This window comes from Eschscholzia californica, unplaced genomic scaffold (assembly GCF_041429995.1).
Source record: "Eschscholzia californica isolate CP2 unplaced genomic scaffold, dmEscCali1.0.p SCAF_1, whole genome shotgun sequence".
In the NCBI taxonomy this organism is placed as follows: Eukaryota; Viridiplantae; Streptophyta; class Magnoliopsida; order Ranunculales; family Papaveraceae; genus Eschscholzia; species Eschscholzia californica.
The window spans coordinates 43568215-43583651 of NW_028238198.1; the positions used below are offsets into that span (position 1 = coordinate 43568215).

General features: G+C 38.2%; 1 protein-coding gene across 3 annotated transcripts; it reads right to left on the reverse strand.

Moving 5' to 3' along the window:
- Positions 1 to 1451: 1451 nt before the first annotated feature.
- On the reverse strand, positions 1452 to 15132 carry LOC147567021 (uncharacterized). 3 transcript variants are annotated; one of them, XM_086653646.1, is made up of 14 exons: positions 15113 to 15132; positions 14316 to 14626; positions 14114 to 14201; positions 13751 to 13850; positions 13579 to 13652; positions 13367 to 13438; positions 12403 to 12480; positions 11944 to 12068; positions 11668 to 11740; positions 5072 to 5133; positions 4619 to 4999; positions 2937 to 3039; positions 2592 to 2796; positions 1452 to 1611 (listed from the first exon to the last, which is right to left on the reverse strand). In XM_086653646.1, exons 2-13 carry the CDS (start codon positions 14393 to 14395, stop codon positions 2596 to 2598), a joined length of 1437 nt encoding a protein of 478 aa, XP_086509772.1. In that variant the 5' UTR covers positions 14396 to 14626; positions 15113 to 15132; the 3' UTR covers positions 1452 to 1611; positions 2592 to 2595. The 3 variants fall into 3 exon arrangements, with proteins under 3 accessions (XP_086509772.1, XP_086509773.1, XP_086509771.1); XM_086653647.1 differs by lacking the exon at positions 15113 to 15132 and adding an exon at positions 14745 to 14784 and having other exon boundaries at positions 14316 to 14528; XM_086653645.1 differs by lacking the exon at positions 15113 to 15132 and having other exon boundaries at positions 14316 to 14707.
- Between the last annotated feature and the right edge of the window lie 305 nt (positions 15133 to 15437).

Genomic DNA, 15437 nt, shown 5'->3' on the forward strand with positions numbered 1-15437 from the left:
ATAACCATGAAAATCACATATACATTATATTAAATCAAGTATCTAGATGAGAAATAAAAATAGAAAAATAAATTATGTTATCAAACTACATTTTTTATTTGTAAATAACTATGTTGACAAATTTTATTTTACTGATTTCTTACATTATTTGTAAACAAATACGTTTTATTTTAGTTGCCAAACCCCACCTTAATTTATTTTTGTGGAGAATAAATTGCAAACACAAACAAAATAATTGAGACATATTTTGTCATCAGATAAACTTGTCTAGACATCCTCTTGGGTCAACAAAAGAAGAAAAAAAAGAAAGTAATAAGTTATCTATATTTTGTCAATGCTGCCGTTTCCAATAAGTCTTGGTCCATTTTTCATCGTGGTTGATTGGGGAAATAAAAAAATTACTCGGGGTGTAAAGTTTGGGTGGAAACAAATTTTTTTTAGAATTTTTCCCACAAAACACCCAAATCCTTGTACTTTTTCAGCTTCTTCACTCTTCTTCCTTTCCCACAATCACCATCAACTCCGGCGACCTCCAGACAAATTCCGGCGACACCTCCATCTCCGGCGACACTTTTCTTATCTTTTTTTTTCCTCTCTTTGTTTCTCTTCTCTCTCTCTTGTCTCTATCTCCGACGAAGGTGAGCCCCTTCGCCGGAGCCGAGATCTAGTCAAAACCAAACGAATTTGGTTTTAAACTAGATGTCGTCTGGTTTTGATCTGGCGAAGGGGCTTCTCCCATTGCGGGAGTAAAGAGGATAGAGAGAAGAGGAAGGATAGAGTGAAGAGAGAGAATAGAGAGGAGAGAGAGAGAACAGAGAAGCAAAAAAGTCGTTGGTCGTTGCCGATCAATTTCGGCCGGCGAGTTTAAAGGGTGTAGACTGTCAATGCCGACTGCCTTACTGAAATATCTGAAGAAAAAAAGATCCATACCACTTCTTCGTCCTTTCCTCCCACCACCTTCTGGCGACCTTTATATAATAAGAATGGTTTCTCTTATTTTTCTTCTCACCACCACCTTGTCATATTCATCATCGCTCTCCCTCTCCTTGTTTTATTCTTCTTCTTCCTTTTCTCACTACCACCATCTTCATCATCTCTCTCCCTCTCTTTTTTCCGGCAAAGATGGTTCTCCCCTTTGCTGGAACAGAGAGAATGAGGGAGAAAGGTAGGGAGAGCATTGAGATATGTTGGTATGAGGTAGTGATAGTGTAAAGAGGAGAAAAAGAAAAAAGACATGAATTTGTTTCAAAGATTGTTGGTAGACATCTGTTTTTCAAGGTTCGCCAACGATCCTTGCCAATGTGAAGAGAATAAGTGGCGATGGAGGCTGGGGGAGAGGAAGGGAATAACAAAAGAAGTTTCCACCAAAACTTCTGTACCCGAAACTTTTTTTTCCCAAAGCGGCCACCTATTTGCAGAACATAATTTTTTGCGGACTGATTCCAAAATTATTTGCGTCACATTTTAAAACATGAATTGCATCAAATCATATATTTATTTACATATTGAAATACTGAGATGATATCTTATTTACACCCAAGGATCGTGTATACAAATATCAAAGCCACCTTGACTTCAAACACTAGTTTACTTCTGCTGTGGTTTCCAGACCTATAAATACAGAGGAGACAGTAAACCAAATCGGATAAGAGAACGAGAAGCCCTAAATATGACTGAGAATGCCAAAAAGCATCTTACAAAACACAGATTGATGATAGATGTGATGATAATAATACGGAAAAGTTGGCTGACCTAACATACATTCATACAAAACAATAAAGCTGAAGCTAAAAAAGAGAAATGCTAAGAACTATTACTAACAAAGAAGGAAGACTGTAAAGCACCAGTTATAAGATATTTGTTCCATCGTTTATATTCGGAAAGTGACTAACATAAGAGACGACTTTAGATGTACGCCTGTCGATGGATAGTGGAAAATCTGTATATGATCCGATCCACATCATATTCTAAATATCCGGAATTTCAGATATAAGATATTTGTCCCCGCTTTGATCTTTATTAGATAAGGTTGACATGTTGTTAACCTATTCCTATATGACAATATATCCAAATTATGACTATATAATATGTATATGTTAATATACATATTATGTTATAGTAGATGTTGTACATATATTATGTTAGTAACCTACAAAGAAAGGAGGACTGCAGAAAGAACATAACAAGACCACCTTCAAAATCTTAAGTATGATGCACGAACACAAGCGTACTTTCTTTTTTCTATTCCAACTACCGTATTGGACATTTCATTTGGCATCTGCATACTTTATAGTTAGACGGACATGGGGCAGAAAATACACTATCTGCTCAGCTATCTATATCTATCATATATACCCGATAATTTTCAAATAAGGATTTCGACTACGTACTACCAATCTGATAACAGTTGGTTTTACACCATTCGTCTACAAGTCTCCAAGCAGGAAAAGACTCAAAGTTCATGATGGCGTTCATCAATCCTGTTCGGTTTCGTTTAAAGAGATCTTCTTTCTTCCTAGATTCATATCATAAATAAGTTCATGAACAATTTTGTATAGAAGTAGTAATTTACAAGATTAAAGACGCAATACCAGATCATCTCTTTTTAGCATCAGTGAACATGGCTTCAGCCCAACGATCAATGTCCTCAGTTTGTGGTAGTTGCGGGGGAATTACCGGATGCTCTACAATATCCCACCCTTCAACCAGGCTATCATTCTTTCCCATATCAGTCGTTTCATTCGTATAAAGAAAAGTAGCTGCTGAGTTTGAAAGGTTATCATCACAAGTTTTCCGCTGCCAAAGAAGGAACAGTTTGGAAAGAAAAAGAGAGAATAAAAAGCAAGCGGAGGTCAATAACTTGAATAGAAGATATCAAATTTAAAAGCAACAGAATAAGCCTCCATATATGTGCCAAGTCTATGTTCAAGACTTACCACAACCGATGACAAATATGCACTCTCTAACAAAGTGCTGGAAGAACCTGCTGAATTTACATTCCATACAGATCTGTTCATCTGTTGAACTTGTTTAGAAGAACTGCAACATGAGTGGAAAACTGTTATCAGATGCAGTAACTTTAATACTTGAAATAAGTCATTTTCATGTCATCAATATATACTGAAATGGTATTATCAGTAATGGATTAAATCTGGTTGAAAAATGTATAATTTGTAGGTTAGAAGTTCTAATTATACATGTGAATTTTGTCTCATTTCAAGTGATCCCCATGCAATAGTGCAAATTCGCGGGATATTGGTCTACTTGAAAGAATTACCAAATGCAAATAGGAACTTTTGTACTTGGGCTTGCACTCTAGCTTGGCTCGGTCATGCCCGAAGATGAACCATCAGGGTGACTCAAGAGTCGCTCGGCCAAACTTCATGAATGTTTCTTTTTCTTCCTCCCCCCGTTTTATTCACAATAATATATACATGTCAGTATGTCACCATAAATATAATATTACTTAAGTGGCAATGCGGCTGTGGTCCGTTCATATATGAGAGGATGTAGAAGAAATGAAAAGGAAGCGGTGAACGAGCCAAGTCACGAGTTACCCGCGACCCGACTACTACGGTAGGGATCCTGTAAGAACGCGAAGAGCAAAACAGCACTCACACATTGATATTTGATAGGGTTAATTCCAATTTGGTCCTTAATTTATGATCAATTGAAAAATTTAGCTCCGGTGTCTTGTCTAGCTTTCCAATTTGCCCCTTAAGACCATAGCTCCGTTAGTCAAACTTAACAGTAGATAATTTCTTTCCCTTTGTTTTAAATATATTTCTCTTGTGCCCTTTCTCTCTCCGCACTCGCCGGAATTGGTGGCCAAAAGGGTTGCTGACAACTATAAGCCTGCCATCGCTAGCGATGTTCAACAAAATTAATTTTCTATCTCCCTCATCTTCTTCGTCTCGCCACCACCATTGTCCTATCCATTTTTCTCTCTCTAAAAACCCCTATTGGGGTTTCAGTGAAGAAACCACAATCTAGGTTTCTTAGAGAGAGAGAAAGAGAGAGGGTGACGATGGTGGTGGTACTGAGAGTAAGAAGAAAATGGAGATAGAATAACGTTATTGAAGGTCGCGGGCGATGTCCGGTCGGTCGTCCCTCGCCGACTCTTCCGGCGAGTATGGAGAAGAAAAGGACATGAGAAAAATTATTTTAAACAACAGGTAAAAATGGAAAGAAATTATTGACTGTTAAGTTTGACTAATGGAATCAAGGTCTCGGGAGCCAAAATGAACCTTTGAACATTATGGGGCCAAATTTTCCAGTTCATCACAAATTGAGGAGCCAAATTGGACTTAACCTATTTCATAAACTCCCCGATCATTACTATGTCATAGCATTAATCAATCCTACAATCAGCAACAAATTGCTTGAAGAAATTACTAAACTAGAGAAGTCTCACTAATTCATAATCCAAACTCCAAAGATAAGTATTATACAAGTTCACAAGAGCAGCTGTACAGCTGTACCTGAACATCCAAGATCGTCCAGATATGTATAGATTCTTGTCATATGATTCGAGTCAGTTATCCAAAGAATTTATTAATTAATTTATAAGAACGGGGGAGAAAAACATGCACAATATCGTACCGGAAAGAAGCCATACCTCGAAGATTTCATTTTCAAAGAGAGCACAGATCGAACTTCCTTAGAAGAAGATAGCATGCTCAACAACTTAGCAAGTGCTTCAAAAGTAGTGGTATTAGATGGGACATCTAGACCCAGTGAGTTGTAAGAGTACGCTGTAAGGCATGCTACACTTTTCTTCAGAAGGGAAATGCCTTTCTGCAGATCCTTATGAGTTTCAACTGAATGTGGAGATGCAGAAGTGTAAATATAGCTACCACTTCCAGAAGCATCTAAATGTGGTTTTTTCATGGATTCCAACGAAGTAACACCAAAGTTACTGGAGCTTTGCTCAGACCATTCATTCTCACCACTTCTTGAACCACCATTTTGACGTGGTATAAAAAGGGGATACTCATTGCTGCAACAGTAAATAACTCACCATCAACAAGCTGAGCCCAAATATTATTGCTTTAGTTTCCGACAGAAGTACCTTCGAGACGATGGGCGTGCATCCCAATATGAGTTCCTTTGCCATATACGTGAAGATGAACCCTAAATTTAAAAGTACGTTTGCATTAATACAGGGAAAATTGACCTCCAACATAGACAAATGATGCAATCCTAGGGTTTAGAAATATAAAGATAACAATGGGAGTAAACCAGAACTTCAACAACTAGCAAATTATATTAATCCCAAAGTAAATAAGCAAACAAAAGTAGTAAAGTTAAGTTCAGGTAACAACCAATAAGTCTTAGCCCTCACAACCTCATTACCAAACAACGACTCCTAAACATAACCAACTTAGGACAAGCACTAGACAACAATACTTGGGTAAGCAACAAGTACTAAGATGTGGAAACAACAAGGTTGAAAGGTGTGAAAGTCAGAGAATAGAAAGAGAAATTGAGAGAAAAGAAAGGTGCTCAGAGAGAAAGTAGAGAGAAGAAGAAAATAGAACTAGAGGAGAGAAAGAAATCAGATGAGAGAGAGAGAGAAATAGAAAAGAGAGAAAAGAAGGTTAGAAAGGACAGGAACGAACCTGGGAAGAAGAAGATGATGGAGAGGAAGAAGAAGACTTGAGAAGTAGGATTTAGGAGGCAGCTATAGCTGAATACTCTTAGTTGTGTTCTGCCCTTTTGTGAAGGTTGAGGTGGTATTTATAGAGTAGAAAACTTGCTGCCCAAGTCTCTAGAAAGAGGCAGCTTGCTGCAAAGTCTCTAGAAACTTCTTCCTTGCTGTCCAAGTAGCCTCTTGCTGTCCAAGTTCTAGAGAACTCTAGCTGTTGTCTCAAGTTAAACAAAAATAATTCCTAACCATTCTAAATACCACAACTAACATAACTAACTGTTAGACACACACACACTACACACTCACACACTACATGACTTATCCCTTGGCTACATCAGTTCCCCCCATGTGGGAAGAACTCGACTCCGTCGAGAATGCTTCTGATAGTCTTTGAAACAAATCTTCACGATGTCGCCGTAACTCCTTCTCATCAATCCACGAGCACTCGGTTATTGGCCTATCTTTCCATCGAACAAGATACCTCCGTAGTATTCCTCCTCGAGTCTTGGTAGTCTTCACGTCCATAACGTCTTCAATAAGATCTGTACTCTTAGTAGCCTTGACAGAAGAAACTGCAGGTACATGTGTTGCCTCTGGCGGATCCCCATTAAACATTGATATATCTGAAATATTAAAAATTGGAGACGTTTGCACATCCTCTGGCAGGTCCAAAAGATATGCATTGTCACCTAACTTTTTGAGAATACGATATGGCCCGAACTTTTTCTTACTCAGCTTGTTATATGACCCCATAGGAAATCTTTCCCGCTTAAAATAAACCATAACCAAATCTCCAACTGAAAAAGAAGATTCCCTGCGATTTTTATCGGCTGCCTCCTTGTATTTTGAATTGGAAACTCGCAGTTTCTCAAGCACTTCTTCTTGCACACTCCTTATGTGGTCAATAATATCGTCTGCTTCAGCACTGTCTTGACCATGATATGGAACTGGGGAACGATCAAGGATATGTGGAATGGGAAAACCATAAACAATTTCAAAAGGAGTCTTGCCAGTTGTTCGATTAGGAGAGTTGTTATAGGCAAATTCAGCTTGCGGTAGAGCTAAGTCCCATTGATGTGGCCTTTCACCAGCCAAGCATCTTAGCAGATTGCCAAGGCTGCGATTAACTACTTCTGTTTGCCCATCTGTTTGGGGATGATAAGCACTGCTAAATTGAAGATTTGTCCCAAGTTTACTCCACAAAGATCTCCAAAAATGACTCATGAATTTGGTGTCTCTATCTGACGTGAATGTTCTGGGAATGCCATGCAACCTAACTATTTCCCTAAAGAACAATTGAGCTATATGAGATGCATCTGATGTTTTATGACATGCAATGAAATGAGCCATCTTAGAAAATCTATCGACCACCACAAAAACAGAGTCCATCTTTCTAAGAGTCTTTGGTAAACCTAGAACAAAGTCCATACTAACATCATCCCAAGCTTTATTAGGTATTGGCAAGGGTGTATAAAGACCAGTGTTCTGTGACTGCCCTTTGAATGACTGACATGTTTGGCACCGACTCACATAACGAACCACATCCCGTCTTAACCTAGGCCAGTAGTACCTTTGCTCTACAAGCGAAATGGTCTTTGTCTGCCCGAAATGACCACCTAACCCACCACTATGCAACTCGTAAATAAGTTTTTCTCGAAGGGACCCATCAGGAATACAAAGGCGTGTACCGTAGAAAAGATAACCTTTTTGAACGGTGTATGATGCAGATGGGTCGGTACCGGACTGAGAGCACATCTCCAAAATTGGCCCAAAATATGGGTCACTCGCATATTGTTCCTTCAGAGTGTCAAAGGAGACAATTGTTGGTTTTAAAGTCACGAGGATGGTCGACCGTCTACTTAAAGCATCGGCTACTCTATTGACTACTCCAGCCTTATGTCGTAAATGGAACGTGTACTCCTGGAGGAAGGAAGACCACTTAGCATGCCTTTTGTTTAGATTCCTTTGGGAATTTAAATACTTCAACGCCTCGTGGTCAGAGTTCAAAACAAACTCCCTATGGATGAGGTAATGTCTCCAGTGCTTTAAAGCTTGGACAATGGCATAAAATTCTAGGTCGTAGGTGGAGTACCTAGATCTTGCCTCGCTCAATTTCTCGCTGAAAAACGCGACTGGACGACCTTCTTGGCTAAGAACAGCTCCAACCCCTATATGGGATGCATCACAGTCAATCTCAAAGATCTTTTCAAAATCCGGGAGTGCTAAAACTGGGGCACTGGTCATCTTATCCTTAACAAGTTCAAAACTTTTCTCTGCTTCCGAGGTCCACGTAAATGTACCCTTTTTCAGACAATTAGTTATGGGAGCTATCAAGGTGCTAAAGTTGCGGATGAAACGCCTATAAAAAGAAGCTAACCCATGAAAACTACGCACCTCGCTGATTGTCTTAGGGCTAGGCCAAGTCTTAATGGCCTCAACTTTTACAGGGTCAACTTTAATGCCATCTGAAGATACAATATATCCAAGGAATATCAAGCTATCGGTGAGAAATGTGCATTTCTTTAGGTTGACGTAAAGCTTACTATCTCTAAGAGCCTCTAACACCTGCCTTAAATGTGCCAAATGATCATTAGGGTTGGTGCTATAGATGAGGATGTCATCGAAGTATACGACGACAAATTTCCCAATTAGTGGCCTAAGGACTTGGTTCATTACGCGCATAAATGTGCTAGGCGCATTAGACAACCCAAAAGGCATTACAAGCCATTCATAAAGTCCTTCTCTAGTTTTAAATGCTGTCTTCCACTCATCTCCTGGGCGTACCCTAATTTGATGGTATCCACTCCTTAAATCTATCTTGGAGAACACGTTCGCACCACTCAACATATCAAGCATGTCGTCAAGTCTAGGGATAGGGAATCTATACTTAATGGTGATCTTGTTGATGGCACGACTATCAATGCACATTCTCCAAGTTCCGTCCTTCTTTGGGGTGAGAAGGGCAGGAACGGCACACGGGCTCATGCTCTCCCTAATGAGTCCTTTCTTAAGTAACTCTGTTACCTGTCTATGCAATTCTTCATGCTCAAAGGGACTCATGCGATAGTGTGGCAAGTGTGGTAAGCTCGCACCTGGAACCAAATCTATGCAGTGTTGGATATCTCGCATAGGTGGAAGTACATCTGGGAGTTCTTCCTGTATAAGGTCTTGAAATTCCTTGAGTAACGATTGAACTTCTTTCGGCACAACTGATGCTTCTTTGACTTCTTTACTTACCAAAAGGCAAACAACATTAGTCTCCTTCATCTCAGTCTGAAATTGAGTGGAGTTAAGAATCATGAGTTTATTTGGTTGACCATCGGGAGGAGGGGGAGCATTCTTCCTTGGTATTCGGGCATCCTTTTGAGGGCACAAAGTTACTTCGACACCATCTTTCTTAAAAGTGTAAGTGTTTCTTTCTCCGTCGTGGTGCGTCTTTCTATCATATTGCCAAGGACGACCTAATAAAATATGGCAAACCTCCAACGGGACTACGTCACACCAAACCTCATCCTTATAGCTCTTCCCTATAGAGAATTTCACCAAGCAACGCTCCTTGATGGGAACCTCGTTTCCTTCCTTGAACCATCCTACACTATAAGGTTTAGTCAAAGGCTCCGTCTTCAACTTCAACTTGTCGACCATTTCTTGGGAGACAAAATTCTCCGTGCTCCCACCATCAACGATGATTGAACATAATTTGCCTCCTGCAGTGCAAGTAGTGCGAAAGAGACTACGCCTCAACCATCTATCACTCTTTTGGATCTTAGGAGTAAGCATGACTCGGTGAATGACTAGGAATTGTCCATCGGTGTCTGCGTTTATCTGCTCCATGGCATCTTCGTCATCATTCGATCCTTCTTGGTCCAAACCATCCTTTTCGGAAAGGTCATTCTCCTCTTGATCAATCAAATTTGATTGTGGAACAAACTTCCTCTTAGGACAATCTGATGATCGATGTCCTGGGTCACCACATTTATAGCAGCTGAATGGTTTTGAGCCAAGAATACCCTTGTTCCTGTCATCTGCTCCCTGGTTAGTCCTTGAATTCTTCGGAGGGTTTGACATTGTGGCTTCATGTGTTCCTCGGCCTACGATCTGAGATCTTCCTAGTGAACCTGACACAGTATTACGAAAGGATGATCGCTTGAGTTGTCTCTCGACTTTTACAGCATAACGATACGCCTCATCTACTCGTGTTATGTCATGAAGCTCAACTTGATCTTGAATAGGGAGGCGCAATCCAGCAATATAACGAGCGACACTTTGATCCTCATCCTCGTTCAAATCATTGCGTGCTTGGAGCAAATAGAACTCCTCGGTATATTCATCGACCGATCGGTTGTTTTGCCGCAGGTTGTGGAACTTTCTGAAAAGTGTCTGGCGATAGTCAGACGGAAGGAACTTCTCTCGAAGTTTAGCTTTCATGCGATCCCATGATCTGATCTTTTCCTTTCCTCTTCGTATTCTCATTTCTTGCACTTGCTTCCACCAAACGAGGGCATGTCCTTTGAGTTTTAAGCTCACGAACTTAACCTTTCTTTCTTCTGGCATGTCTTTCCACTCAAAGAATTGGTCGACCCTGTCAACCCAATCAAGGAACTCTTCCGGTTGCAAACGGCCCTCAAAGTCGCTTACCTCAACTTTAATTCCCTGATCCCAATTCCTATCTGTGGTTATAGCAGGTCTATTGACTATTCTATTTACTCTACGACCCCAATTTGGAATGACTGGTTCAGAATCATCTTCATCGTCACTTTCTGGAGTGACCTCTCGGGGTATCCTATTATGGTGACGATTAGGAGGTGGTGTATTAACATTAAGGCCACGGACCAGGTTGGTTAGTTGGGCTAGTTGGTTTTGTATTTGTGTGATTGCCTCTTGTTGGCGTTGGAAGGCTTCATGCCAAGTCTCTCCTTGAGGATTCTGGTTTTGGTTGGCCATTTGATGCAAAATAGCAATGCAGACTGCCTAAACTAAATGATGACACTTTAGATGACACGAAATGTTATGAGAAGGGCCTTATCTAAACCTAAGACAGCTAACTATGCAATAAATTATAGTTTAAGCTTGCTGGAGTTTTATGTAACACTTGATGTGCAATGCAATATGATGATTTCAGCTAACTAAAACTACACTAAACCATGCTCTGATACCACTTGATGCAATCCTAGGGTTTAGAAATATAAAGATAACAATGGGAGTAAACCAGAACTTCAACAACTAGCAAATTATATTAATCCCAAAGTAAATAAGCAAACAAAAGTAGTAAAGTTAAGTTCAGGTAACAACCAATAAGTCTTAGCCCTCACAACCTCATTACCAAACAACGACTCCTAAACATAACCAACTTAGGACAAGCACTAGACAACAATACTTGGGTAAGCAACAAGTACTAAGATGTGGAAACAACAAGGTTGAAAGGTGTGAAAGTCAGAGAATAGAAAGAGAAATTGAGAGAAAAGAAAGGTGCTCAGAGAGAAAGTAGAGAGAAGAAGAAAATAGAACTAGAGGAGAGAAAGAAATCAGATGAGAGAGAGAGAGAAATAGAAAAGAGAGAAAAGAAGGTTAGAAAGGACAGGAACGAACCTGGGAAGAAGAAGATGATGGAGAGGAAGAAGAAGACTTGAGAAGTAGGATTTAGGAGGCAGCTATAGCTGAATACTCTTAGTTGTGTTCTGCCCTTTTGTGAAGGTTGAGGTGGTATTTATAGAGTAGAAAACTTGCTGCCCAAGTCTCTAGAAAGAGGCAGCTTGCTGCAAAGTCTCTAGAAACTTCTTCCTTGCTGTCCAAGTAGCCTCTTGCTGTCCAAGTTCTAGAGAACTCTAGCTGTTGTCTCAAGTTAAACAAAAATAATTCCTAACCATTCTAAATACCACAACTAACATAACTAACTGTTAGACACACACACACTACACACTCACACACTACATGACTTATCCCTTGGCTACATCAACAAATTAGTCTCTGCAGCTTCAAATAATGCTTAAGAATCCTGGAAAACATGCAAATCTTACAGCGAAACCCGAATTGTGAAGTGCAGGAGCAGCCAAGGCTGGGATGACAAGATTCAGAAGTAAAACCATATACCTGTTTTCCAGTTACAATGATCAGCATAAAAGCGTGGAATCGACCCTTCATGAAATATTTTACTAAAAGAACTCTTCCTTCTTCAAGGACTACAATTGGAGTTATGTTGTTATATTTAGAAAATTAAACATGGCAAATAATCATACAGAATTATCTTCTAAGTAATACTATGTCAAACTAAATGAGTAACAAATAAAAAGTACCCCAGTGAAGCTGAAAGTTCCTCTGGTGGAACAGAATGGGGATCAAGTCCTCTGGGCAATCGTAGATGGCAAATTTGATCATATGAAGAACTAGACCGATCTTTTTCCTCTCCACCAAAACTCATCTGTAGCAGAAAAGAACAATATATAATTCATAACAGATCACTCGTTCAAACTCCTTATAGAGTATAAACACAAAGTGGGCAAAACCAAAGCCGATGAACAATAACAGAGAGGACGATTTTTTTTAATCAAATAGCTGTTTCATAAAGCATATAACAGAAGTTCATATCTGGAAACATTGACCACTATATCCTTCACTAAACACATAACATCATCATTTATCAATGACGACTTATTGCATCAACTGGATAATCCTGCCCTTCCCATGCTTCAAGGTCATATGCATCAGCAGTCATAATTAACATGTTGAAATGACTGTTCACAAATTTCACTTACCTGATGCTGTGGGAGCAGCTTGCAGATCTGTCTAATAACAACTGATTGTTTATGGAGATGTTCTGAGGTAATCGCCATCTGCAAAGCAACATCAAAAAATCTTCTCAGCCACATATACAATAGGAGACGAGGTAAAGCGATAGACAGAGCAACAACTACATGTATAGTTTTTCTATGTTCAATAGCTTATATGAAATCAAAGACGCATATCGAAGAGAGCAACATGTCCATGATGGGCACCAACAGTTGGGTGACACACTGACACAAGTGTAGGGAATCGCACGAGCACATCCTAAGTGGTAGTCCGTCGTGAAGCATTTCAGTATGCTGGGATACGAATAGCTTTTTCTCTAGTTCAACCTTTTTCTCTAACTTCAATGTTATATTGGATCAATAGCATTCATGCACCAAACTAAATATACTCAATTTTTAATGTGGAAAAGGTAAGCATTCATGCACCAAACTTACAACAAAGAATTTCTTTTATATGTCCAGAGGCTTCAAGCCTTCAACTTTCTTTTTTCTCTTTTTGCCAATTAGAAAGTTAAAACCTAGTACTTGTTACAACTAAAAGTACTCAAGTTTTTCTGTTCTATAGCAAAATGGATTCATAAAAGTTACAAACAAAGAGTTTATTTATTCATGACCCATCCCAACCCCGACTAAAGTCACTTGAAGAAAAGGAAAGCAAATGTAGTTATGACTTCGTTTTCGTTGGAGCGCTGTAGTGGGAGGTCGTTAAAGTTTGAATCACAGATTTACGTTTTCAATTAAGCATTAGTTGTAATTATTTATATGTATATTTTGTATATATTAGCTTTGTTGCCTTGTTGGTGACCTACTTCTTGAGATCTGCCATATTTGCTAAGTCTGTAATGTGTTCTGTCTATTTCAGTTATCTCTGTCCAGAAGAAAACACTAAAATTGAGGATCTTAAAAAATGGCCAGAAGAAAATAAACCTACATGCCCTAAGCTCTGTGTACAAATAAGATTTGGGTAGAACTTCTCTAACTGCTCCTCACGGTTCTTTTGCAACTGCGACATGAAAGGCATTAGATTGAACCATAAATAGCAAATAAAATTAAAAGAAGAAATTTCAGAAAATGATGAGAAACGCGGTTGTCAACAAGGCCAGATAAACAAGATTAAGAATCTCGGATGAATGGAAATCATACCATAAGCATTATAGATTCGAGCATCCCATATCTAAAATTCAAATCATTCGACATGCTTTCAACCTTAATCTTCCCTGTGAATATCAAATTTTAAATATAGTAGCTCTAAAAGTAGATCCTTACAAATGTAAACAACCCAAGCTACGAATAAATCATCAATGAGAGAACCAACCTTGTAAAAGTTGTTTCTCAGCAAGATGAAGCTTCTCTCTCAACTTCGCTAGTTTCTGATTTTGAAGCACTCTCAAGTTGAGCAGCTCATCTGCTTTACTCTAGCGATGATAAAACGAGATAGTTGGAAATATATTATGAAAATCAATCTATGCTAGAATTCAAGAATAGTCAACTGAGAATAACATTGAGTGGTTTTGAAGTATTATTCATACAAGTGGAGATCTACTAAGTTTTAAACCTAATTCCAATCAGAGAAACCCCACTAAGCCATTCGATCCGTTTTTTCCAATGTTTGGCAGTATATATATAACAAATGCTATAAGCATAACAAGAAAAGACCTAAAGAGGGGGGGTATCAAACCTTCGCCACAAGCTCTGTGCTCAATCTTAAATATAATGAATCACGAACATTCTTCAATGATTTCAAAGTTGTATTGTACTCATTTAATCTATAAGAAAAAGAAAGATAACAATATTATTAACCTAAATTTTGAATTAAACGTTTCGAAAAGGATTTGTTAGCAAAAGGACATATAGATGAAAAGGGTTTTGAGAAAGATTACCTATAATTGACACAAAGAGGGCAGATTGAAGCTAGATTTGAATTCTCGCATATAGAACAACTAGTACTTTTTCGCCCCATCAGTTTCCTCTCAATCTACAAAAACAGAATTTACAATTTCTACAGAAACCCTAAATAACATATTTGAAAATTGTTGACCCCAAATTCAAGGAAGCTTTGAAAACAATTTCGAGTTTGATAGCTTAAAAAATAACTATGAGTCATTTTAGAGAAGATGAAGAAGAAATTAAGATTGTGAATTACATAACCGAATTTCAACAAAAAAATAAAAAACTTAGAACTGGACGAATTCTATCGGTCCCCGACATATGACCAGCTTTCTTTCTGCATGGCCCCTTAAATTTGCATAAATGTTAACATGACCTCTTTTGCATTTTTGGATGCATTGATTATAAAGTCAAATATAAACTTTTTTATTTTACCCTTTGTCTTCTTCTTTATTTATCTCTGTTTTAGTCTATTATACTTATCTTTTTTAATAAGGGAAAAATAAAAAAATAGAATAGAAAAGTTCAAATGTGACTTTTTAATAAATACATCAAAAATTTCAAAAGAGGGTCGCTTCGACATTTAGGCTAATTTAGGGGCGATTCAAGTAATTGATCACACTTTAAGAGGCTAACTGAGAAATTACGCTATAATAATGGGTTGAAATTGAAATATAACAAAATAGAGTTTTGGATTTACTTGCAACAGAAGCTATAAAAAAAAATGGGTGTTTTCAAATTGGGGGATAATTTAATAACCTAAAATTTGGGGTATAATAGGAAATCAGACCAAATTCTATCCCCGACATCGACGTGGAAACATTTTTGAAAATTTCAGAATTAATCTTAGCTTCTTCTCAACAATTTTGTAATCTTCTAAGCAAATTCGATTTGTCTTGTAAAGAAAAAAAATATTTTCCACATTTTGTGGTTTGCTTTTGAAAGAAACATTTAGACTAATACATTTTTATTTGTCTTTTGCAAAAATAAAAAATGTTATGCATATTGGCCTTTGTATTTGACAAATCCATTAACAGACAAATAATATTTTAACTAATGCACTGTATATGTTGTTAACAACATAATTATGTATATTGTCAAAATTTTATAACTAT